This window comes from Talpa europaea (genome assembly GCF_964194135.1).
Source record: "Talpa europaea genome assembly, chromosome: 16".
NCBI classification, from domain to species: domain Eukaryota; kingdom Metazoa; phylum Chordata; class Mammalia; order Eulipotyphla; family Talpidae; genus Talpa; species Talpa europaea.
In genome coordinates this window covers 41,578,662-41,605,367 of record NC_140084.1, presented here as the reverse complement: position 1 = coordinate 41,605,367, position 26,706 = coordinate 41,578,662, and the positions used below count along the sequence as shown (strand labels likewise).

At 51.6% G+C, this 26,706-nt stretch overlaps 2 protein-coding genes and 1 pseudogene across 3 annotated transcripts; 1 reads left to right on the top strand and 2 right to left on the bottom strand.

The window, feature by feature from the left end:
- Positions 1 to 544: 544 nt before the first annotated feature.
- Positions 545 to 6,454, top strand: LRFN1 (leucine rich repeat and fibronectin type III domain containing 1; the record flags this gene model as incomplete). The annotated part of the gene is made up of 2 exons (XM_084256683.1): positions 545 to 1,965; positions 5,560 to 6,454. Exons 1-2 carry the CDS (start codon positions 560 to 562, stop codon positions 6,452 to 6,454), a joined length of 2,301 nt encoding a protein of 766 aa, XP_084112809.1. The 5' UTR covers positions 545 to 559.
- Positions 6,455 to 13,912: 7,458 nt separating this feature from the next.
- Positions 13,913 to 14,993, bottom strand: LOC311186027 (interferon lambda-1-like; the record flags this gene model as incomplete). The annotated part of the gene is made up of 5 exons (XM_084256913.1): positions 13,913 to 14,011; positions 14,105 to 14,188; positions 14,277 to 14,420; positions 14,663 to 14,740; positions 14,826 to 14,993. The coding sequence occupies 5 exons, from the start codon at positions 14,991 to 14,993 to the stop codon at positions 13,913 to 13,915; spliced, it is 573 nt and encodes a 190-aa protein (XP_084113039.1).
- Positions 14,994 to 25,412: 10,419 nt separating this feature from the next.
- On the bottom strand, positions 25,413 to 26,132 carry LOC311186026 (small ribosomal subunit protein uS3-like; annotated as a pseudogene). Its single transcript has one exon. The product of its transcript is annotated as a small ribosomal subunit protein uS3-like (transcript).
- Positions 26,133 to 26,706: the final 574 nt, after the last annotated feature.

Below are 26,706 nucleotides of genomic sequence, written 5' to 3'. Positions count from 1 at the left end.
TCTAAGGACACCATGCTTATGAATCCATTTCATTCTCACAGAGGTAAGGCCTGTTTTTATCTCCACTTTACAGATGAAGAAACCGAGATTCAGAGAGGTTCAGACACTTGCCCAAGGTCACACAGCTAGTAAGTGTCAGCGCTGGAGGCTGCACCCAGGGAGTATGACTTTGAAATCCCCGCCTTACATATTTAATAGGTAGTGGAAAGTTCAGGCTGGGTCAGGGGTCACTCCTCTGGGTGGGGTGGGGGGGGGACCAGGAGAGTTCTGGGAGCACCTAAAGGAGGGGCAGGGTGGGGTTAGGACACTTGGGGTGGGACAGGGGTAATTTACCAACCAGCATGGAAATAGTTATTAACAAGGTGCGCATGCGAGCTGGTGACTAGTTCTGTCACTGCCCTGGAGGACCTGGTTGTTGGGAAGGGAGGGATCTGGCCAGGCCGGGCTCCTCGCAGGTCATCCCAGGGCCGCCAGGGTGGCGGTCAAGCCCTGCGCCTGGGTAACCTGTCCCCTTCCGCCGCAGATCTCACTGCCCGCCGATCCGCCTCCTCACAGCACCATGGCTCCCGGCTCCTGCTCCTTCGCGCTCCTCTCGCCACCGCCTGCTGCCCTGCCCTTTCTGCTGCTTCTCTGGGCAGGGGCATCTCGTGGCCAGCCCTGCCCCGGCCGCTGCATCTGCCAGAATGTGGCACCCACGCTGACCATGTTGTGTGCCAAGACCGGCTTGCTCTTCGTGCCGCCGGCCATTGACCGGCGCGTGGTGGAGCTGCGGCTCACCGACAACTTCATCGCGGCGGTCCGCCGCCGAGACTTCGCCAACATGACCAGCCTGGTGCACCTCACCCTCTCCCGGAACACCATCGGCCAGGTGGCGGCCGGCGCCTTCGCCGACCTCCGCGCCCTGCGCGCCCTGCACCTCGACAGCAACCGCCTGGCCGAGGTGCGCGGCGACCAGCTGCGCGGCCTGGGCAACCTCCGGCACCTGATCCTCGGCAACAACCAGATCCGCCGCGTGGAGCCGGCCGCCTTCGACGCCTTCCTGTCCACCGTGGAGGACCTGGATCTGTCCTACAACAACCTGGAGGCCCTGCCGTGGGAGGCCGTGGGCCAGATGGTGAACCTGAACACCCTCACGCTGGATCACAACCTTATAGACCACATCGCCGAAGGCACCTTCGTGCAACTTCACAAACTGGTCCGCCTGGACATGACCTCCAACCGCCTCCATAAACTGCCCCCCGATGGGCTTTTTCTGAGGTCCCAAGGCCCCGGGCCCAAGCCGCCCACGCCGCTCACGGTCAGCTTCGGCGGGAACCCTCTGCACTGCAACTGCGAGCTGCTCTGGCTGCGGCGGCTGACCAGGGAGGACGACCTGGAGACGTGCGCCACCCCCGAGCACCTCACCGACCGCTACTTCTGGTCCATCCCCGAGGAGGAGTTCCTGTGCGAACCCCCGCTCATCACGCGGCAGGCGGGCGGCCGGGCCTTGGTGGTGGAGGGCCAGGCCGTCAGCCTGCGGTGCCGCGCGGTGGGTGACCCCGAGCCGGTGGTGCACTGGGTGGCCCCGGACGGGCGGTTGCTGGGGAACTCCAGCCGGACCCGGGTCCGGGGGGATGGGACGCTGGATGTGACCATCACCACCTTGCGGGACAGCGGCACCTTCACCTGCATCGCCTCCAACGCCGCGGGGGAAGCCACGGCCCCGGTGGAAGTGTGCGTGGTGCCTTTGCCGCTCATGGCGCCCCCGCCGGCCGCCCCGCCGCCCCTGACCGAGCCCGGGTCCTCCGACATCGCCACGCCCGGCCGACCTGGTGCCAATGAATCAGCTGCCGAGCGCCGGCTTGTGGCGGCCGAGCTCACGTCGAACTCCGTGCTCATCCGCTGGCCGGCGCAGAGGCCCGTGCCGGGCATCCGCATGTACCAGGTCCAGTACAACAGCTCCGCCGACGACTCCCTCGTCTACAGGTGGGTGCGGCGGGCCGGGGGCCTCCTCCAAGCCCGGGGCCCTCCCATCTGCCCATGCCCGGGGCTGGGTTGGGTTCTGGAGGGACATGCAGACTTAGCCGTCTCCTGCCCTCCTTCTGGCTCCTGTTCTGGCCCCTATTCCTTTCCCACTGTTTGTTTCTGTCTTTCATTCCTTGATCACCTCCACGGTGATGAGGACAGTGGTGAGCCCAGCACCAGCCCCCGCCCCCGCCCCCACCCCCACCCAGCCCCTGTCATGGGGCTTCTGGTCTACCTCACCGCTGCCAGAGGTGTCTGACTGTATTAACTTGTCTGTTTGACATTGTGGGGCAGGAATCACATGCATATCCTAACAGGACATTTATATTTATAAATTACATGCCAGCCTACTGCATCAACCCATTGGGTACATTATGAAAACAGAACAGAAAGTATGAGGAAATATATATTCTTCCCACCCCCCCCCACCACCCTATACAGACAGAGCTGTATGCTGTGGACAGACATTAAAGGGTCCCTTTCTCCCGTCACCCCTATGACTCCCCATCTCTCCTCGGTCTCTGCTTTCCCTCTACTGCCCTCACCAGGCTGCTGTGAGCAGAGGCTGAGCTGGGCGCTGGGGGCACAGGGAGACCAAGAGACCAGTCCCTGCCCTCACCGAGCTCCCAGCCCAGCAGTAGCAGGCAGATCATTACATGATGAATTATTACCTTGGCCTTGGGCTGTTGGTCCAGCACAGTCTTTTTTTTTTTGAGTATGGCTCACAGCCACAGACCTGGCACTTGGGGGCCATCTGATAAATGGTCCTTCTCCCTCTCTCTGCCTCCTACCTGCTCACGGTAGAGCACCTGCTGAATGCTTACTCCTGTGCTTGGCTTCACTTGGGGATGTCAGAGGAGCCAGAGCCATTTCCCTACCTACCGGGAGCCCCAGTTCGTGGGGCTGCTCAGACCTTCATGGAGAACAGGCCTCCTGGCCTCCATCTCCCCATCTCCCAGCGTCCTCTTGGCCACAGGCCTGGCAAAACCCTATTTTGGGTTTGGATGAGTAAATGCCTCTCTTTTTCCTAGTCTTTGTCATCCTCGTTTTCTTCTCTATTCCATTCTGGCCAGCAACCACACTGTAAGTGCCTACTGCATGCCAGAGGCTGCAGGCTGGGCCCTGGACCTTCTGAGATAGATGAGACACAGGCCTAGTCTAGCGAACAGTATGGCAAACACATGAACGAAACAAACACCTTCACAAGGTACTCCCAAGGATACAACCTCACTTGACCTTCCCAACTTGGCTACGAAGCAGTGACAACCCTCCCTCCCATTTTACAGACAGGGAAACTGAGGTTCAGTGTGAGGAGAGTCACTTGCCCAAGGTCACATAAAAAGTGGCAGAGCCGGGATTCCAGTCCTTTACCCTTCCAATTCCTAATCCTGCCCTTTTTTTACACTGAACACCCATGTATTGAGCACCTACTGTTTGCCTGGCAGGGATGAAGGGACATGGTTAAGACATTTCTGTAGATAACTCTTGGTTTCTGTGACTTTCCACCTGTTTCTTTCTTTCCTTCTCTCTGTAACCCATGGCTTCTACATGTTGGGGTGGGCCTCAGACCCTGCATGCAGATGTTGATGGTGCTTTCTTCCAAGCTGGGCAAAGGATCCCGGGTCTCTTCCCTTCCCCAGAGAGCCACAGTGCTAGTCCTCTGTCCCCCACTGCAGACTCCTGAGCTGTGGCGCTGCAGGGGTTAACTTCCTCACTGCTGCCATGGGCGGAGGGGACATCCAACCAGAAGGCTGCTCTGCCTCTTGCTTGGGTCCTGCAGCCAATTAGAGACACATGGGCTCAACCTTTCTTAAGGAGCCAGCCTCTGTCCTTGAAAAGAGGGGGATCCCTAGCAACTGGTTATTTGCGGGGAGGGAGAAGAGGAAGCCTAGGCTTTCTGAAAGGGGAGCTGAGGGGAAGAGTGTGTCCAAGATTGGACGGGGTGGGTGGCAGTGGTCTGAACTAGCAGGCAGGGGGAGAGTCAGAGAAGTGGCTGGGCCTTTATGAGGGGGCGGGGCCCTTAACTGAAGGCTTTGGTTGGAGGGTGGCTCTTGGAGGTGGGCTTCAGGACCAGAGGTGTCCTGGTGGGAGGGAAGGTGAGGCTTCTGGGAGTTCAGAGACTGTGGGGAGGAGGGTGTGGCCTCTCTGAGGAGGCGGAGCTCCTGCTGCACATCCCACGCAGATGAGCAGGCAGTCCTTGTCTCTGGTGACCCACTAAGAGCTTGGCAGGAGAGCAGAGCTTGTGAGCTAGAGTGCTGGGCATGCTAATCCATGTGGAAATGGCAGTCCCAGGTTAGCCAGGACTGAACATGGCCAACATAGAAGGGATGTGCCCACAGAAGAGGGCTGGGCCCCGTGGGGATGCTCTTATACACTGAGGTGGGGTGGGGTGGGGTGGGGGGGTGGGCTGGGGTGGGGGGGTGGGGGTGCAACCAGCAGGAGAACGCTAGCCACAGCGAGGGCTGCACTGGGTGAGAAGCAAGCTAATAATGAATTATTAAACGCCAACTTTGGGCATGTTAACTCATTCACACTTCACACCATCTCTATGATGCAGGAGGCCTGAATATTCCTGTTTGGGGGGAAATGAGGCACAGAGAGGTTAAGAAACTTACCAGAGGTCACAGAGCAAGCAAGGAGCAGAGGAGAAACTCAAGCTCTCTGGCTCCCACACATTGTCAACTTAACCACTTTCCTACATTGCCCCTCATTTGAGCCCAGGGACCTACAGGAAGAAGAGGGCTGCCAGCTTGGCTATATTTGCGTGGCTCAATGATGGATGAAACTGACCAGGAGGTATGATTTCAGGCAGTCTAGGGCAGGGCGTGCACACAGAGTGGTGGCCTCTGATGTCTGGACAAGGAGCAGGACATACAAAGAGTGGACATGGTCCTGAGAACAGTTGGAGAACCATCTCCAGTCCTTACGGGGTATGGCTTTGATGCTACCCATCCCCAATCATAAAGCGAGTGGCCGAAGACAGCTTCAGTGAGGAGATGTATTTACCCAAAGATGGGACAAGCAGATGGGGGGGGGAGATCTGTATCTTGTTTGCCTTGTAAGGGCAAGGATGGAAGACAGAGCTAGGAGCACCTCCATTGTCCCCATAGAACTAAGGCGGGGGCTGTAAGTTCACCTGTGTCTACTTGAGTGAGGGTGGGGACTGGATAAAGGGGTGTGGTATGGGGGCGTCCTGGAAAGGGTGGAAATGCATGCATCAGACAGCATGAATGGCACACTGCTTGGGGGATGTCCCTTGAGGGCAGGGCCTATGCCCCGAGGGAATGTGAATGCAGATGTCCTAATAAGTGCTGGGAAAGGCAGGAGGTAGGTGGGGGCTAGGGGGAGGCACACAGAAGAGGGGCATGGTGTGGAGCTAGGATCCTGCAAGGGCGGGCACTGTCTCTTGAACGTCCGCTGCTGTCCACTAGGGGGTGAGATCATGGTGGGGATTCCTAGTTTGGTCCTTGTGATCCCAATGCATGCGTGGGACATGCGAGTGAAGGGCGTGTTTCAGAGTGGCGCTAACCCACGCCGACCCCGCCCCTCCTGCAGGATGATCCCATCCACCAGCCAGACCTTCCTGGTGAATGACCTGGCGGCGGGCCGCGCCTACGACCTGTGCGTCCTGGCCGTCTACGACGACGGGGCGACCGCGCTGCCGGCCACGCGAGTGGTGGGCTGCGTGCAGTTTACCACCGCGGGGGATCCGGCGCCCTGCCGGCCTCTGAGGGCCCATTTCTTGGGCGGCACCATGATCATCGCCATCGGGGGCGTCATAGTCGCCTCGGTCCTCGTCTTCATCGTGCTGCTCATGATCCGCTACAAGGTCTACGGCGACGGGGACTCCCGGCGCGTCAAGGGCGCCTCCCGCTCCCCCCCGCGGGTCAGCCACGTGTGCTCGCAGACGAACGGGGGTGCGGGCGCCCCGCAGGCCCCCGCGCAGGACCGCTACGAGGCGCTGCGCGAGGTGTCGCCGGCCGCCGCGGTGGCCGTCGAGGCGAAGGCCACAGCGGCCGAAATGGCCTCCGTGGAGCCAGAGGCGGCCCTGGGACGCTCCCTGGGCGGCTCGGTCACCTCGCTGTGCCTGCTGCCGTCGGAGGAGGCCTCGGGGGAGGAGTCCCGGGCGGCGGCCGGCCCTCGGAGGAGCCGTTCCGGGGCGCTGGGGCCGCCAGCTTCGGCGCCCCCAACTCTTGCCCTGGTTCCTGGGGGGGCCTCGGCCCGGCCGAGGCCGCAGCAGCGCTATTCGTTCGACGGGGACTACGGGGCGCTCTTCCAGAGCCACAGTTACCCGCGCCGCGCCCGCCGGACAAAGCGCCACCGGTCCACGCCGCACCTGGACGGGGCCGGAGGGGGCGCGGCCGGGGAGGACGGAGACCTGGGACTGGGCTCCGCCAGGGCGCGCCTGGCCTTCACCAGCACCGAGTGGATGCTGGAGAGCACCGTGTGAGCGGGGGCGGCGCCGGGGCGCCTGGGCCGAGGACCAAAGCCCGGCCGCCCGGACCCCGGGGCAGGACTCGAGGAGAAAACGCCTCGCCGAGACCTCGGACTCCGGGGGAGACGCGCCCCTCGCCTCCCTGGAGTGGGCGGGGCCGCCTCAGGCGGGGGCTGGAGGCCGCCTCCCCGCGCCCCAGGAGTTGGGGGCGGGCCGCCGGGCTCCCCGCCCCCGCGAGCCCCTCCCCCCTGCCCCTCCCCCCGCGCGCTCGCGGACCTCGCTGGAGCCGGTGCCTTACACAGCGAAGCGCGGGGAGGGGCAGGGCCCCCCCGACACTGCAGCACTGAGACACGAGCCCTCTCCCCCCGCCCGGGACCCGGGGCAGGGGCGAGGGGCCCATTTCTTGTATCTGGCTGGACTAGATCCTCTTCTGTCCCGCGGCGGCCTCCAAAGCCCCCAACCCCACCCTATTCACCTCTTCGGTCCCGTCGGGTCTGGCTTGGGGTCCGCCTTTCCGTGTTCCCCTCGTTCGTTTCTGTCTCGCCCTCTGTCGTTTGTCTTACGTCTCTGTCCTTCCCTACCCGTCTCCCCTGCCTCTGTGAAAGCGTTGTCTCCCCTCGACCCCCCCACCCGACCCCCGTGTTGCGTCCCGTCCAGTCTCCCCGTCTCTGGAGATGACCTCTCCCCACTACACACTGTCCCGGGCAGGTCCCACCAGAAGGACCAGACTCATCCCTACTTCTTCCTCTTTCTTCAAATAAAGCCCCACATGAACAAATCCAAAACCAAATCCCCCTCCCTACCGGAGCCGGGACCCTCCGCCGCAGCAGAATTAAACTTTTTTCTGTGTCCGAGGCCGCCCTGCTGACCTCTGTGTGTGTCCGTGTGTTTGGGTGGGGGAGGGCGGGCGACCTGGATTCCGGGGTGAGGATTCCTAAGTGAAGGGAGGGCCGCCGACTGGGACCAGGGAGGCTTGCAGACCGGCTCCTCTCCTCTGAGAGACTTAAGAGGTGGGAAATAATAAAAATAAAATGATAAGAGCTAACATTTAGTGAGTGCTTACTATGTGCCAAGCACTTAAATATTTAATTCTCACCACCACCCTAGGCCATCAGAACTGTTTTCCCACGTTACAGGTGAGGATTGTGATACCCAAGGTCACATCCTGCGGGCGGTGGCCCCCTGGGATTTAAAAAGGCAGCCGCCTGCCTCCCGCCAGAGCAGCTTGGGCTGAGCAGTGAGCGAATGTTCTTTCACAGACAGGCATTGTGCTAAGCACAGCTCATCTCGGAGATCAGACAGCTCTGTGAGGTAAAGATCTTTGGTCCCATTTTACAGACAGGAATCTCAAGTAGACACCCCGAAGTCACCTGCCTAAGGCCCCCCAGTGTAGCAGTAATGGAGCAGGTAAAGATCTCAGGGTCTGTATCTCACAGCCAGCCATGCTACCTTGCTTCTGGTGTGAGTATCTGGGGCTGGAGAATAGCCCCAGGGGCCTTAGCCCAGCAAGGGTCTCGGGAGCAGCCTGGGGACAGGGTGGGAGAGGGAAAGCGCTCATTGGTCACTCTGGTCTCCGCCTAGGTGGAGAAGGAGCAAGCTGTGGGCATGAAGGAAGGTGTGGGAGAGGAGCTTCTCAGGTGAGACAGGATTGTGGATGGGGAGGGGGGGGTGGGTGGAGGGGGTGCCCCAGCTCTAGCAGGGGTCCCTGCAGTGAAAGTCCTTCCTGATCCTGAGGAAGAAGGAGGAAGGCTTCCTGCCAGCTAGGGCCCCCTGAGGCCTGGGGAGGAGGAGAGAAAGACAGAAATAGCAACTGAGCAGGAGGGAGGGGGATGGATCTGGGCAGATAGGGTGGGAGGCGGCAAGGACAGAGGCACTGGAGAATCACAGGCCCGGTCGGCTCCCTCACCCAGCAGACCAGCCACACTTCCCCATCAGTCATCACGACTCCCGGCGCTGAGAGCTTCCCACATGCCAGGCCCTGTGCTTACAAACCCTCCCTGATGCACGAGTAGAGAACATGCAACCCAGCCCGTGTATGTAACACAAAATGGAGTTACTCAAATAGCAAGCATGATTGCGTTTATACCTTGCAGCCAACTGTTTATTGCTCTGCACCCACCTTTCTAGATCAGGAAGCAAGTTCAGAGAGGCTAAGGTGCCTGCCCAAGATCACACAGCTGGTCAAGTTTACTCCCTCCAAATCCTGTGCACCTAACTGTTGTCTCTGATTCTCTCAGTAAACTCTCTGGAGCAGAGGATATAGCAGTGAGCAAGCAAAACAGAAACAAGAATTCCTTGCCCCAAGGAGCTTCTATTCTCAACTGGGAGACGGTAAAGAAGCTGGTGAATGATCAGAGTTTGGTGAGCAGAACGGTGCTATGGGAAGTAGTGACAAGACAGACCAGCCCCTCCCCTCCTGGTTCTCAGACAGCACATGGCACAGGAGACAGGAGGCCCTAGGAGCTGCTGGCCCCACCCTGAGGTTCAGGAGGGGCCTCCCTGGTGGCTCAAGGGGTTAAGTCTCAGCATTATGAAGCTATCAGCAGGCACAGCAGCATGAGTTTGATCCCCAGCCAGGGAGCTACCCACATGGCACAGCAGACCTCTCCTGTCTCACCCACTGCTCCCCTCAGCAGTGTATTTCAGTCAGTCTGCCTGTTCTGCTCCCCACTCTGTCTCTGGTGTATCCTCTCACCCCATCACACCTCTGGCCTGTACCACAGCTCTTCTATGCATAAATAAATAAATAAATCTGTTAAAAAAAAGGAGGTTCAGGGGTGGGTATTAGTCAGACTCTTTCAGTAGCAAGTGATAGGAACTCAGCTTAACTGGTTTAGGCATAAAAAAACAGGCATTTGTTGGCTGTGGTAGGTGCAAGACAGACAAAGGTGAAATTCCCTAGAACTTGGCCTCGGAGACAGGCCCCAGACTCGACTCCACCAAGACATTCTTCCCACTCTTTGCTCTGCTTATTTTAGCTCAGAGTCATACCTTGCAACCTCCAAGGTGGGCTAAATGGTCATTTATTTACAAACACAGACTTGGTCCTTCCTGCACCATAGCCCACAGGCAAAGTATACCAAGTCCTAAATATGCCCCAGCCCTAAATGAAGAAATTCCGGGCAAGGGCTCTGATTGGCTGGACTGGGGTCACATGCCATCCCTGCACCATGGTGGCATCCAAGGGAATGGAAAGCTTTATTGGTGTTTCATTTATTGGCCAGGTCGGGGGCATATGTCAGGTCACATGGCACTGGGGGTAGCAGGGAGAAGAGATAGCTAAAAGATTAGGTTGAACTATACGAAATTGCCAGGTTTTTTTTTAGGTCAGAAGGGATAGAAAATGGGCAATTTCATGTGGTTGAACCTGAGTAGTCACCGAAAAGGTAGGATGGCAAAGTTTGATGGGTTTATGAAAGCAACGGAAACCCCAGTGTATCACTCAGAAGGAATTTTGGAGGCGGTGATATTTGCTGAGACATCGGGGATGAGTGGGAATCAGGCAGGTGAAGCTATTGTGGTGGCTGGGGAACCGTGGGGCACATTCCAAGCGAGGGGAGCAGCTTGCGCAAAGGCTGTCAAGGGGGAGGACAGGGAAGGCTTGTCACTGTGCTCTGACTGAACAATCCAGAGTCACATGTCCAATGGAATGAGGAGCTCATTCCCCAAAGGAAAAGAGAGGTGCTTTATCAGGGTGGGTGACAACAAAACAGCAAATTTCTTTTGTTTTTCTTGACTTTAGCAGAAGTTTGCAACCTTATTTCCATTACATCACTCATATTGAAGAGCGTCCTAAGCCTGAAATCAGACCTGTCTTATCTGTTTCAAATTTTTATTATTAAAAATGAATAAACCATCTTCTCTGGGTTGTGTGGTGGGCAGACAGACATGGATGTATGAGAGTACATTTTGCTACAGGAAATAGAAAACTCAATTAACATGACTTAAGTCATCTGGTTCTTTAACAAGTCAGGAGTTAGGGCTGTTGGGGTTTTGTGCAACAGCTTATTAATAAGAATCCAACCCACCAAGGACCAGTTTCTACTTTTGTTCCACCTTTCTTAGAAGAACTTCATATTCTAAACTTGTTGCTTCATGGTCACAAAATGGCCACCACAGCTCCAGGTCTCACATCCTCATCCCAATGAACTAAACAGGAAGGGACAAGTTGTTTCAGGGAAGAAAAAATTCTAAAACAGTAACAGTAATAGCAGTGAACACATATATGGGACTTGACCTTTGCCAAGAATTATTTTCAATTCTTTACATAAACAAACCCATTTAAGAAGCCCTTTAGTCTTCTAAAAGCAGGTTTTGGGCACTTGGTATTGGACAGTGGGGGCCGGGGGGAAGAAATTCATACCCTGCCCTGGGTACCTTGCTTCCCCTCAACCCCCAAACTGGTGTCCTGTCACTTACAAGCTGTATAAATAGTGGTGGTAGGGGGGAGGCTATGCTAGTGGTGGCTGCAGGCCAGCCCTCCCCTCTTTGAGAATGCAAAGGAGTGAGATTGAAAAGATGATGGAAATGATTCTGAAACTCCTGTAATGTGCCCCAAACTCAGTCATTCAGAACCTTAAGGAGCTTCCTCTGGGTAACATGTTTCTTGGGATACATGTCCCCAACGGCTTATGATGGACCGGTGGCTGTCACACTGTCCCAATGATCTAGTGCTTCATATGAGAAGCAAACTAATGGCATCAAACAAAATAAATGATTTTAGGATGCACCCAGATTGTGTGGATGAAGAACCTGATCTCAGCAAGGTGGGGTGGGGATCGTCTGGACACTTCTTCACTCACGTGTGTGAGCCGGATTGACTGTGAAGCTGAGTTTTGCAGCTCCTGAGCTCCACTGGGACTGTCCACAGGAGAGTGTCCCCGTGGCCTCTCCATGTGGCCGGGAGTTCTTGCAGCCTGGAGATCAGGTTGCAAGAGGCCATGTCTTGAGATGGCGCTTTCTCAGAGAGCCAGAGGGACACGGTGTGGAAGTCCCCCCCTGCACTTGACTTGCCTTGCTCTCTGCTCTACTGAGTTGAAGAAGTCAAGTTAAGTTTCAACGAGAGGGTAACACGCACTCTACCTCTTGGGGGGAATGTCAGAACCTATGGCCCCCTTTTTTTTTAAGATTTATTTATGCAATCATAAGCTGGGGTGTAGGCCAGAGGTGCAGGAGGGTGAGAGGATTCACTAGAGACAGAGTGGGGAGAAGAATAGGCAGATGTACTGAAATACACTGCTGAGGGGAGCAGTGGGGAGACAGGAGAGGTCTGCTGCGCCATGTGGGTCAGATCCCTGGGTGGGGTTCAAACTCAAACTGCAGTGGCTGTGGATAGCTTCATATTGCTGAGACTTAACCCCTTGAGCCACTGGGGAGCCCCCCCCCCCACTTTTTAAAGCCACACCTATCATTCTTGCACTGGGGGTGCCAGTGAATGAGTTAACCACGGTATGCTGAGCACTTTTTGGAGCTGATCCTGAATATCACACCCACCCCACCCCCCAATTAGGTGCTAATTCTTTTGTTCCTGAATTGAGGAAGTTCTCTGGCTATTAGCAATTTGCCAAACTGGTATAAAAGCATCTCAATATTTTAAAAGCATAAGCAGTACTACCCTTTGGAGACCCACTGGATATCAGTCCTGCATGGATACACAATCTCTATGCCATTTTAGGCTGCTACCTAGCTGTCTAACTCAGCTCCTACCTGCAGTAAAGCACCAAGTGTCTTCCTTGGGGCATTTTTTTTCAGGATTGGGATCCTCGCAGCCTCAGGGATGAATCAAGTCTGACTAATCTTTGTGATTACATCTTCCTGGCCAGTGACTGGCTTAGACTTGGGTTTGGCTGAATTTGAGCTAGTTCCCTTCCAATCTAATCAGTTCTCAGAACTGATTTTCCTTGCTTTTAAGAACCATGGAAGGAGAATCAAGGTCCCATATTGTGGAGCAGAGGCTCCATACTTGTCTAACTTAGTGGCCCACAGAATGCGGGAGCTTAATAAAATCGTTGCTGTTTAACTCCATTCAGATCGGTTAGCTTGTTGTGCCTTGGGGTTATGTTCTGGTGTGACCGCTGGAGCTGCAGCTGCTGTCTTGAGACCATGAGGTAGCAGAGTGAGAATCAGTCAACAGAAATGGGCAAGGACTTGCTTCTCACATTACTACATATATGAATGAATGAATGAATGAATGATCCAGTTCTAGAACTGTCCTGACTACTGACTTTTTGTGGATAAACACATTTTTTTTTTTAAAGATTTATCTATTTATACAAGCACTGGGTACAGTCATAAGTGCGGGAGGGTGAGAGTATTCACCAGAGCCAGAGCGGGGAGCAGAACAGGCAGACTGACGAAATACACTGCTAAGGGGAGCAGCGGGCACGGCAGGAGAGGTCTGCGTGCCATGTGGGACCCTTGCTGGTGGCCGGGATCAAACTGGCGCTGCAGAGGCTGAGGGCAGCTTTGCAGCCCAGCGCTCAACCGCTGCGCCACCGGGGTAGGCCCTAAACACATTTTGTTTTACCTATTTGAATTGGGTTTCTGATTATTACTACAGGATAAAACCTCTTGATTGAGGTAGACTCCCTCTATTCTGGGTATCTAAGTCATGACCTACACAGGATGGGCTGTGGGCCTGATGGCGTTCGCTCCACCTAGCCTGGCTCTACTTTCTAGGTTTGGGGAATTGTGCTCTATGACTTTTGCAAAATGATGAACGTGCCTAATCATGCTTTTCTCAGGATGTATTTATCATCAAGAGATAAACATCAGGGGCCTCCCCGGTGGCGCAGCGGTTGAGTGCTGGGTTGCAAAGCTGCCCGCAGCCTCTGCAGCGCCGGTTCGATCCCCGGCTGCTCCCTGGCCACAGAGGAGGGTCCCACATGGCGCGCAGACCTCTCCTGCCGCCCGCTGCTCCCCTCAGCAGTGTACTTCGTCACTGCCTGCTCTGCTCTCCACTCTGACTATGGTGAATTCTCTCACCCTCCCTCGCTTCTGACTGTACCCGGTGCTTATATAAATAAATAAATTAATTTAAAAAAAAAAGATACACATCAGTACAAGGAGCCAGAGAGATGTGCAGTTCACATGACATCACATAAACAACTGCGTATAGACACACGCGTTTATACACACATGGCCACGGATACGCCCCAAGATGCACCTTCAGTGACAGTCGGGTCTGGCACACAAATACACAACCTCCTGAGGATTTTGTCCACGCCACAGACATCCACATTTGGTCACAAACTCACATTCGTACACACACACTCAAGGATTCACCTATCACAGAATGGTCCAATTTCTTATTATTTATTTGTGCAAATTGTGTAAAAGTAGAAAAATAAATCTTTCTTTTGGGCCTGAGAGCTACAGATCCATAAATAAAGGGTGAGGGAAATAAGTTAAGGCTGGATGGGGCTTAGTGCATAAATAAGGTCTGGCACTGTAGAGGGCTGGGGGGGCAAGTTCTCAGATGCACTTGTCTCCAATGGCAACACAGTTTAGGTCCTTTCTGAGGAGGTGGAAGAGGTTGAAGGTGACAGACGCCAGGAGGCACTTTGGAGACACCTGAGAGAGAGATTTGAGAGGGTCTTCCATCGTCCTGGTGCCTCTCCTCCCTCACCCAGGGCTCAATCATCCTGTGCCTTCTGAACCACTCACCTTCTTCTGGGCCTCCCGGAGCCGGTGCAGCCAGTGGTGGAGGTGGCCTCGGGGCCGGGTGCCTGCTGCGGGCTGAACTGAGAGCTGTAGGCACAGGAGGGGGTGTGAGGTGGGTATGGGCCAGGAGTGAGGTCCCTAGTCCCAGAGCCAGGCCATAGACCCCAGCACTCACGCAGGTCTGGAGCTCCAAGTGGATATAGTGCAGCGTGCCCAGGGGCTGGTCCAGGACGGCCTCCAGGGAGGAGCCAGTCACATTGCCCAGGACCTTCAGTGTCAGGGCCACCTCGGCCTCCAAGGCCACGGGGCGCTCCCACACCTGACCAGGGGACACAAGCGAGTGGGTGGTGAGGTGCAGAGCTCAGGTGAGCAGGACAGGGCCAGGGGCAGGTAAGGGTGAAAGTCGGGGGACAGCTTAGAGGGCTTGGCCATGTGTGGGTGAGGGGCAGGGGGTGCAGGGCGGGCAGGCAGAGAGGGACTAGTGGGAAGGCTGGGTTAGGGGCACCAAGGAGCCAGGGTAGGGGCCAGGCGAGGGCGGGGCGCCCAGTTCTCCCAGCTCACCTGCAGCTGCCTCAGGTCCCAGGTCCTGGGGAAGGGGCAGGAGCTGCAGTTGCAGTCTCTCAGCAGCAGCCTGTCTTCCTGCAGAACAATGGCCAGGTCAGCTCAGCAGGAGGGAGCTTGGCCACAGCAGGAAGGGAGGGGCTAGCCAACAACATGGACTTACCAAAGCATTCTTGGCTCTCCTGAAGGCTGTCACCTCCCTGGGCGACAGAGATTTGAATCTGCCAAAGTCACAGCTCCTTTTGGTGGTAACGGGCTTGGAAGTGGGGACAGGACCCGCTGTGGCTGAAGCCAGAGCAGTCACGAGCATGAGGATCCAGACATAAGCCATGGTCAAGCGGTACCTGCTTTCCCGACGGCATGGCTGGGCTTTTTAACCACGCTGAGCGAGCCTCTGAGCCTCTGATGTACGTAAAGCGAAAATGCAAAAGGAATTCCCAAGCTCCGCTTCGTTTTCTTTCTAAGGCAGAGTGGGCGGAACCACCTGCTATTCGAGATGAGCTCACAGGTGTGACTGCAGCCAGGTAAGTCCGGAGTTATGTGGGAAAGGAAAGTGAAATTAAATTTCCATTTCGGAAGGAAACCTGAGTCGTCCCTGAGCCCAGCTGGCAACTCCCTGGGACTTTGGGGAGCCCCTGATTGAGGCGGAGGCAGGGAGAGGAATAGGAAGAGGCTGGACTACTATCAGAGGGGCGCAGGAGTCTGGCGGTATTGGGGGGTGGAGTGGGGGTGGCGAGGCTGTGTGCCTGGCAGAGGGGAAACTTCCCCTATAGGTTTAAGCACATTCCATGAACTCATTTTATGTCAAACATTCCCTTGAGTACTTCTTTTTTGATGATCCCCATTTTATTTACTTTATTTATTGCAGAAAGCAGTTTCCTGGTTTTATTAACAACACACACACACACACACACACACACACACACGAGCTAGCTATTCGTTCTCTTTGCTACACAGCCTGGCGTTGGGTCTGGGGGAGGGTCGCGGGGTTGGGGGTGCTGGCGGCTCCCTCCACAAAGGCCTTGGAGGAGACCGTGCGTGATGTCTGCGGACTAAGGTTTGTTGCACACCAGCCGCACTTCCAGCTCCTTGACACGATGCACCAGGAACTTTGGGAAGCCACTGGGCTTTTTTCTAGTTGCTCCCATAACCAATGTTAGGCTTCAAGATCTGGTGCTTGAACCTTCTGCGCATCCATCGATCCGCAGATGCCTCAAGGTTTCCACCAGCTATGCTTGATTTTGATGAGTCGGTCTGACTGGTGCTGAATGACTTGGCCCTCTTTTTGATGATCTGGGGCTTCCTGAAGGGTCCGAGGACAACCTGTGATGCCGAATGGGAGATGACTGTGCCGAGGTTCATCATTCCCATTTTCCCAGGGGGAAACTGAGGCACAGGAAGTCAAGGTGAGCTGCCTGAGGTCCCATAGCTGGTTAAAGGCAGAGCTGGGGTTTGAACAGATTCCCTGGCATTTACCCCACATTCTATACACAGTCAAAGGAGAAGCGGGGGCCTCTGGCAACCCTAAGCATCTAGTTCTGAGGGGCTGCCCGGGGATTCAGCAGTGAGGAAAGCTTCCAGAAGCAGGCAGAGTCGGTCTGGGTGGTGCCATTGCCCTCTGCAGTAGCGCCAGCTGGGTAGCAGGATGGAAGTAACGTGCAGGCACTTCATATTTCCACGCCTTTCTTGTTTTCTTGGTCTTTATTACATTTTAGAAAGACAGGTTTATAAGAAAAAAGAGAAAGGAAAAGAGGCAACTGCAGTCACAGGCGGGCAGGAGAGCTCCTTCTTGGTGCTTAGGTGCAGAAAATGATCAATCACATTGTGCAGATCGTAACACAGAATCACAAGTGGGCCGTGAAAGACGCTCTAAGGTTTGACCCTGCACCTCCAAGCTGAACCCCATGCCTCCCTCATGGGAAGCCACTTTCATGCACTTGCTGTATCACAACAAAGATGGAGCTTTATAATTCGTGATTTTGTGTGTATACATGTGTTGCCAATTTACATAAATGGGATTGTGCTATAAATCAACTCTATTTCTTCTGCTTGTTAAAACAATGCTGTTTCTTTTATTTTTTTTAAGATTTATTTATGCATACAAGAGCTGGGGTGCAGGCCAGAGGTGTGGGGTGTGAGAGGATGCACCAGAGACAGAACTGGGAACAGAACAGGCAGATTGACTGAAACACACTCCTGAGGGGAGCAGGGGCTAGACAGGAGAGGTCTGCTGTGCCATGTGGGTTGTTCCCTGGTGGGGGATCAAACTTGTACTGCAGTGGCTGTGGACAGCTTCACAGTGCTGAGACTTAACCCCTTGTGCCACCAGGGAGGCCCAAAACGATGCTCTTTTATAAGATCTCTCCACAGAGTGGTGGTCGTCAAGTTCTCTTTTTTACCCACTGCATTGTAATCCTCGTGTGCACAGCATTTTTACTTAGCTGTTCCCCACGAGGTAGACCAGAGGTTGCCTCCAGCTCCCCCCCCACCCCCACAAGGCTCACATGTGTGCTCTGGGGGAGGTTGTCCGGGCTCTACAATGGCATAGCTGCCAGCGTGCCCACCGTACCCCTCGGCTCATCTTCCCCGCTCCCTCACAGACATGTTGAACAGTTCCCATCCGCGCCCATAGATTCCCCGCCCCCTCATGTCTATATCTTTCTGCTTCTTCTTCTGAGGTCTTTCTTCTGCCTGCTTGCAAAACGGACCAGAAGCACTGGGATTAATTCCTGCGGGGCAATTCTCTACCAACAAAGGTCAGGAGCCGGGGAATAAATACAACTGCTTCCCCTTTCCTCAGTGGGTTGGTTTGAGTTGCAGTCTATGTGATTCCTAGAGTTTTCAAAGGGTCCCATCCAGTGAACACCAGTTGGCCGAAGCAGTAACTCTTTGGCGGGGGCGGTGTAGGGTGAAGAACTGCCAGATGCCTAGGGTGCAAAAAATCAGGTGGTGCTCGCTCTCAGGTTTGGCCAGGTGCCTGGGGTACCTCATAGGTCTCACTCTAGGCCATACTCTGCAAACTTTACTGGGTCTTTTTTCTTCCAGTTTGCATTTCCCCACTCATATGTACTTCTTGGGGACATCTTCACTGACCACCTGTGCCCTTGCTTCAGAGACATGCTTTTGGGGACCCCAAGTAAGATGTATGTGCAGGAGTAGGATTTTGGGGCCACAGGGTAGATCTGTACTTATAATATTGCCTAATCAGTGCTCTTTGCCAGAACTTTCCTCATTGATGGACATGTTCTGTATCTGTGCCATCCGAGGTAGAAGTCCCCTCTTATCTGTGGGGGAGATGTTCCAACATCCCCAGTGGATGCCTGAAACCACAGATGCTACTGACCCCAATATACTCTCTACTTTTCCTAGATGTACACATCTGTGATAAAGTTTCATGTATAAATTAGGCACAACAAAGGAACAACAACAACTAACAATAGAACAATTGCAGCCATGTACCATTATAAGAGTTAGGTGCTTGTGGGCTCTCAAATTTTTGCTGAACTAAAAATTTCTACCTATTATGGTTGATCATGGGTGACTAAAACCACAGAAAGTGAAAGTGTGGACAAGCCGTGGACTGTCTAGCAACCACGAGTCACGTGGTGGTTAAGCGCTTAGAATCTGGTTAGTGCAATGGAGGAACGGAATTCTCAGTTTCTTTCACTTTAAATACGGCAGCTGTATGTGTTTGGTGGTGCAGGTCTAAATACTCATCTACTGTTCTCCTAAACAGTCACACCCGCTTCCCATCCTCTCCAAGTACCCAGAATTCCCACCTCTGCAATAGGGTGACCGCTTCAATCCTAGATCTGATTGAGATGAGGTCCTCAATCTTGACTGTGCCCCAACACAAATAGATGAGACTTTTGAGGCTCTGGAAAGGGCAAGCAAATTTTGCATATGCAAGGAATGTAAATACTTTGGGGCCAGAGGGAAACTACCCCCAACAATACTAAATGCTTATGCCAGGGTCATCCTGGTGGCGCAGGGGTTAAGGCTCAGCATTATAAGCTATTGCCAGCCACTGCAGCGTGAGTTCGATTCCCCAACCAGGGAGCTGACCCACATGGCGTAGCAGACCTCTCCTGTCTCGCCCGCTGCTCCCTTCAGCAGTGTGTTTCAGTAGATCCACATGTTCTGCTCCCCTCTCTGTCTCTGGTAAATCCTCTTAGCCCACACACCTCTGGCCTAAACCCCAGCTCTTGTATGCATTAATAAATAAAATAAATCTCTAAATGTGTATGTACCAAAGAGCAGAACTTAAAAATACATCAACCCAAAACCAGTTGAACAGAAAGGAGAAATAGAAAAATGCAAGTTATAGTGGGTAGTTCAATATCCCTCTCTCAGAATAACTAGACAAAAAATCAGCAAGAATTTTTTGTATACTAAACAATACCATCAACCGAGAGAATCTAATTGACATTTTCAGAACATCCCACAGAATAGCTATAGAGTTTACATTTTTTCTCAAGGGCACATAGAACATTCAACAGATAGGCCACATTCTGGGTTACAAAACTAACTGCAACAAATTAAAAAAAATTAAAATGATATGGAAAATATTCTCTGACCACAATGGAATCAAACTAGAAATCAGTCACAGAAGGGTAATAAGAAAATCTCCAGGCATTTGGAATTCAACAAAGTACTCTTGAATACCCAATGGTTCAGAGAAGGCTCAGGGCAAATGAAAATTACATTGAGCTGAATGAAAATGAAACCATGACATTTAAGAATTTGTGAGATATAGCTAAAGCAGTGTTTAGAGAGAAACTTATAGCACTAAATGCTTATATTGCAAAAGGAGAAAGGTCTCAAATCAACAGTATAAGCATTCACTTCAAGAGATCAGAAAATGAAGAGTAAAATAAACCCAAAGTCAATAGAAGGCAAGATTAAAAAAAAAAGAGTAGAAATCAATGAAATAAAAAACAGAAGAACAATAAAGACATTTAATAAAATCAAAAGCTGGTTCTTTGAAAATATCAATGAACTTTTTGCAAGACTGAAGAATTTTAAAAAAGGAAGACATAATGACCATGAGCAGGAAGAGAAGCCATCATTATAGAGCTCACAGATGTTGAAATAATAAAGGAATATCACAGGCCTCCCTGGGGGCGCAAGGGGTTAAGATGCAACCTATGAAACTATTCGCAGCCACTGCAGTACGAGATCGATCCCCAGTCTGCCAGGGAGGTACCCACATGGCGCAGCAACCTCTCCTGACTCGCCCACTGCTCCCCTCAGCAGCGTATTTCAGTCAATCTGCCTGTTCTGTTCCCCACTCTGTCTCTGGTGCATCCTTTCAACCTCCCTGCACCTCTGGCCTGTACCCCAGTTATTGTATGCATAAATAAATCTTTAAAAAAAAAGGAATATCACAAACAAGTCTATGCACATGCATCTAAGAACTTAGGCAAAATAGACACACAATGGAATACTACTCAGTGGTCAAAAATGATAAATTCATGCCATTTGTGACAACATGGAGGGAGCTGGAATGAGTCAGAAGGAAAAAAGATTACTATAGGATGGTTTCACTTTGCAGAATATAGAGAAACTAAACAGAGGGTCAAAAGACAAAACTTGGGCCTCCCCGGTGGCGCAGTGGTTGAGCGCTGGATTGCGAAGCTGCCCGCAGCCTCTGCAGCACTGGTTCGATCCCCGGCCACTGGACGAGGGTCCCACATGGCGAGCAGACCTCTCCTGCTGCCCGCTGCTCCCCTCAGCAGTGTACTTTGTCAGTCTGCCTGTTCTGCTCCCCACTCTGGCCCTGGTGAATTCTCTCACCCTCCCGCGCTTCTGACTGTACCCAAAGCTTGTATAAATAAATAAATAAATCTTTAAAAAAAAAAGACAAAACCTGCAAGCTGACCATACATCTGAGGCACACAGCAGAGAGGAGGGCGGGGGAGGGGGTTAAAATGGGAGGGAAGCGCACTAATGACTTTGGTGATGGATAATGCAACTGCATTGAGGGGAGAGTCCAAAAATCAACAACAATGTAGGAACATAAATTAATTCATTAAAAACAACCCCACAAACTAGCAAAGCCCACCTAAAATGTTATCTATAATCTATATTATATATTATAAATTAGACTAAATTAATAAATTAGATTACATATTATAGAGAATCAAATATATTTGATTCTAAATGTGTATGCACCAAATCGTTATCAAATTAATAATGGGAACAATCTCATTAATTATTTCAAAGATTTAATCTGCAATTAGAAAGCTACTAGAAAGAAATCTTCAGGCCCAGATGGTTTCACTGTAGAATTCTACCACACATTTAGAGAAGAATTAACACCACTTTTTCACGACCTCTTCTAGAAATAAGAGGCAGCACATTCCAATTCACTTAATGAAGCCAGAGTAACCCTCATTCCAGCACCAAAGAACAAAAAAAGGAAAGAAAAAAAGGAAACTGTAAACCAATCTCCCTCATAAATATAAGCAAAATAAAAAAACCTTAAAAATTAGCAAACTGTAGCCAGCAATAAAATTACACATACAAAGTCATTATATATGCAGGAGAACTAAAAACAGGGGTTCTAAATGGGGCCTGCAGGCCTCCCTGGTGGCGCAAGGGGTTAAGCACAGCACTGTGAAGCTATCCACAGCCTTTGTAGCACGAGTTCGATCCCCAGCCAGGGAGGTGACCCACATGGCGCAGCTGACCTCTCCTGTCTCCCCCACTGCTCCCCTCAGCAGTACATTTCAGTCAATCTGCCTGCTCTGCTACCCACTCTGTCTCAGGTGAATCCTCGCATGCCCCGCACCTCCAGCCTATGCCCAGTTCTTCTACACAAAATAAAAATAAATCTTAAAAAAAAAAAAAGCTAGATACGAAAGGACAAATACTGTATGCGTCCACTTACAGGAAATATCTATAGGGAAATTCATGCAGACAGAATGTAGAAAAGCTGGTGCCCAGGGCTGGGGGGGATGAAAAAGGGGGAGTTATCACTTCACGTGTACAAAATTTCAGGTTGGGTGTTGAAAAGTTTTGGAAACAGATGGTGAGATGGTTATACAATATTGTGCATATACTTAATGCCACTGAAGGGTACTTTTAAAAATGGCTAAATGGCAAATTTTATGTTATCTATATTTTAACCACAATTAAGGGGAAGAATGGTAGGCTAAAGTGAATAAAGATGTTTTAAATTTAAAAAATCATATACCATGACTGAGTGGAGATTTAGTCCATTCATACACCACCAGTTCAATATTTGAAAGTCTGTGGGTGGAACCCACTGTATTAACAGGTTAATGAAGAAAAATCACAGGATCATATCAAAGCAGAAAAGGCACCTGACAAATCTAAATCCATTTCTGATCAAAAAACTCAAAAACCAGGAAAATATTTGCAAATCACATCCCCGACAAAGACCAGTACCTAGAATGTATTTAACCCTCTCAAAACTCATCAAAACAAAACAAAAATACCCGGGCCTCCCTGATGGCATAAAGGGTTAAGTTGCAGCACTATGAAGCTGTTCGCAGTCACTGCAGCACAAGTTTGATCTCCAGGCAGGAAGGTGACCCACATGGCACAGCAGACCTCTCCTGACTCACCCGCTGCTCCCCTCAGCAGTGTATTTCAGTCAGTCTGCCTGTTCTGTTCCCCACTCTCTCTCTGGTGAATCCTCTCACCCCCTGCACCTCTGGCCTGTCCCCCAGCTCTTGTATATATAAATAAATAAATCTTAAAAAAAAAAAGTTAAAAAAGAAACCTAACTCCAAAGAATCCAAGGAGAAAATGGCCAGCAGGGACAGGCATTTCCCCAAAGCTTCTTAACAATTGGCAAATGGACACAAGAAAAGTTGTCCTTAATGAAATGCAAATTAAAATGATGATATACCATTGCCCACCGATTGGAATGACTAATACTAATACTAATCCTGATAGAATAAAATGCTGGTGAGGATGCAAAGAACACTGCACTCTCAGACACTGCTGGCAGGGACATAAGATGGTACAGCCCCTCTAGATAAGTTGATGGTTTCTTAAAAAATTAGATGCACACATCTACCATTTATACTGTCAACTAAAGATAATCTCAACAATAATTAGACCAAAAGCTTATTAGAAAACCAAAGTGATGATTTGAACCCGGAAGCAATCCAATAGATTTACTCTGTGAGAACTATTCAGTAAACACGTTTGAATTTAGTTAAATAGGCAGGAGTGAGTCATTGATGTTGCAAATACAATTATGCTTGATAAGAGGGGCTTCTCGTTCTAAATTGTCTTGACCTCAAGGTGTACAAATGTTAGCAGAAGAGAGTGCAGAATTTATTTTTTTTTTCCTTGCTGATGAATATACTGCAGAGAGGCAAAAGCTGGTGCTCTTAAATCTTTTTCTTTTTAATCTGAAAAAACTGACTTTACCTTCAAGTTACAGATTCCTGCATTCAGGAGGGAGCCTGTGAAGATAGCTTTGCCTGCTAGATCAGAGGCAGAGTCCCCAGGAAATTTCACAATATGTTTACATGACACAACAATCGCACTCCTGGGCATTTACCCTTGAGAAATAAAAATGTATGTTCACACAAAAAATGTGCTATGAATGTTCACGGTGGTTTTAATCGCCTATTGAACTATTTAATGGGAAGTGACGTAACATTAGCAGCCCCAAACTAGAATTTATCGATAGGTTCATCAACCTGTGAATCGTGAAAGGTTCCCCATTGGCACATCCATCCAAGGGAATATTACTCAACAAGTAGGAATGAACTAGCGATACACACCACTTGGTTGGATTTTAAGCGCATTGTGCTGAATGGTGAAAAAAAATCTCAAAAGGTTAAATACTATGTGATTCCATTTCTGTAACACCCTTAAAATGACAAAATTATAGAGTTAGAGAACAGATTAGTAGTTGTCAAGGGTAACGAAAGAAGAGGGAGGGTGTGATTCAAGGGGCGTTTCTTAGTGACGAGGAAACAATTCCGTATCGTGATTGTGGTATTTATACGTGATAAAATGTCACCGAATTATACACAAAGACCCACGAAAAGAAATGAGTGTGTGTGGAAGTTGGCGAAGTCCCAGAAAGGTCTGTAGTCGAGCTAATTGTATTGTGACAACGTCAATTTCCTAGTTTCCAGAATGTGTTCTAGTTACGTAATAAGGGTTACGAGGAAACTCTAGTATTTCTGTGACTTCTTGTAAATCTATGATATTTTAAAATAAAACTTTAAGTGAATAAAAATGTACCAAAAGAAACCAAAGATCCATGCATGCACATTTTTCCATTCAGCTTGTAGTCTCCTACTTTTTCCCCTTACCGAGCCCCCACCTCTTTCTCATCCTAGCCTTCTTGGCTAGCCTTGGTTCACTCACAGCTTTCTCTACACACTTACATCACATGCAGATTCTTAGCACATACTCTTGTTGGTTTTACAAAAGTGGCCTCAAATCATATAGAATAGGGGCCTCCCTGGTGGCTCAATGGGTTAAGTCTCAGCACTATGAAGCTATGCTCAGCCACTGAGCCGTGAGTTCGATTCCCGGCCAGGGAGCTACCCACATGGTGCAGCAGACCTCTCCTGGCTTGCCCGCTGCTCCCCTCAGGCATGTATTTGAGTCAATCTGCCTGTTCTGCTCCCCACTCTGTCTCTGGTGAATCCTCTCACCCCCCACACCTCTGGCCTGTACCCCAGTTCTTGTATGCATCAATAAATCTTTTTTCAAAATCATTCAGAATACATTTCCCTGCACTTTGGTTTTCTCACTTTGCAATGCTCATGGAAAAAGACCCAACTAGTACTGGGTGGACTGGGTGAGTCCAGGAGAAGGGATACAGGGTACAGGGTGCCATTTGGGGAATGAAGGAGCCAAGGCAGGGGACCTTTGAGCGGACCCTTGCTTGGCCCCCTTCCACCACCCACCCTTCCCTCTGGGCCTGCTGTACCATTCTGAACTCTCCCCTGTGTCTCCCAGGACCCCACTGAAGGGGTGCAGGCATCTTAGGGGCACTCCTTATCCTCAAGAGCAGAGTATGGGGTTGGTGGGCACAAGGGGGCACTTATTTCAGTTGGGGGTAGAGGAGGTAGACTGGCTGTACCTGCTTGTCCAGCAGAATCTTGGGTCCCACACCCAGATCCCAGCGCCAATGGCCCCCCATCTCCCACACAGCCTTCTCTGATGCGCCTCCCCACACCCTGCCTATTACTTCCCAGCAGGTCTGGGTCATCCTGCTGCCCCTTCACCTTGTCAGCTGCGGGTCCACAGCCCCACTACTACGGAAGGCTGGACGGCTGGACGGACAGACAGGCGTGGCTCAGGGATGGCGGCTGACCTCACCTAATGTTGCCTCTAACTTCTGGCTGTGGAAATTGTTAATGCTTCTCTGCAAGTCTCTGTCTTCGACATTGGGTAACTCTGCTTCAGGTTTTGATTTCACCTTTTTTTTTTTTTTTTTTGTCTTTTAAAAAGAGTTTATGAGGGTCTCCCCGGTGGCGCAGCGGTTGAGCGCTGGGTTGCGAAGGTGCCCGCAGCCTCTGCAGCACCGGTTCGATCCCCGGCTGCTCCCCGGCCACCGGAGGAGGGTCCCACATGGCGCGCAGACCTCTCCTGCTGCCCGCTGCTCCCCTCAGCAGTTTACTTCGGTCCTTCTGCCTGCTCTGCTCCCCGCTCTGGCCCTGGTGAATTCTCACCCTCCTGCGCTTCTGACTGTACCCAGTGCTTTATAAATAAATAAATCTTAAAAAAAAATAATAAAAAGATTTTATGAAAGTTCCTTATAGAGCAACATCCAGTTTCCACATGCAGCTGCCAGGGAGCACCTGTTATGCTGTGGGTACTGGCCGCGGGCACTGAGGGAAGTGGGGAGCAGCTTCTCATCTTTGGGCTCTACGAGGCTCACGTGGCAGGGCAGGCTCTTCGGACCAATGTCACCACTTGGGTCCGAGGTGCCATAATCTCTGCTCTGATGCCCAGCGTAGCTCTCTCAGCAGCACATGGCACCCGGAGGGGTCCGGGTAGTAGTTCGCAGGCGCCCCACTGGGGTCATCAGAACACCCACAAACTTCATGGACTTAGCCTCTGGCCTTGGAGTTCCCCCAACACCACGACCTCGCAGCCTTTGGCCTGGCTCACCATGCTGAACCCCAGTAGGTGCCCCCACAGCAAGGCCTCCTAGGAGTTGGTAATGCAGGGACTCTGCCTGGGCAATGGCACAGAGACCTCCCGTGGCCACCTTCTCAGCAGAAAGCTCGACCAGCCCTCAGGGAAGCCAAGCCTCTTCCGACCCACAGCTATGAATTCCAGAATCCCGGCCTTTCTCACCAAGAACATTCTGAGTCTTGGTGGCTAAGATAATGATGTCTGTCCTGGTTGGTGTAAATCGACTCAGCTCCAGAGTAGCGGGAGTGAGAAAATTGTTCAGCTCAGCTTTGAAGAAGCCGCCATCAAGAAGCTTCTCCTCCTGGGGAATCTGCGCCGCCATCTTGCGGCTGCGCCTTGAGAGGAAAAGGCTGTCTTGGCCTTTTATTGCTCTCAGCTGTTCTTCTTCTGCTCCCTATTTGGTGTCTCATCTACATCCCGGTCTGTTTCCATCCTTTTATCCACATCCCTATGGCGCCTGGGTCCCAAGGGGCTGGCTTAACTTTGCTCAGTGTTGCCCAGACTTGGCAATTAGGGACACCTGGGCAGGGGGTGCTAATTTAACAAAAAAATAACAAGACTTCGTTGAGTGGGAATTATGTCCCAGGCACTGTTATACTTATGTGGACTCATTTAATCCTTCCTATGACCTTGGGAGGTAGATATTAAATCTATTATCCCCATTTTACAGATGTGGTAACTAAGTGGTCAAGAAGATGCTTCCAAATCTCCTAGTCAATGGTAGGCAGAGCTAGGAGTGACCCAACTTCCTTAATCTTTAACATATCACTTGGGGATATTATCAATATGGCAGATTTATGGCACAGTAGGTAGGGGGCAGGGCCTGACATTCTGCATTTCTCACTTCCCAAGGTGATGCCAATGGCCTGTGGATCACTTTGAGGAGCCAGAGTTTT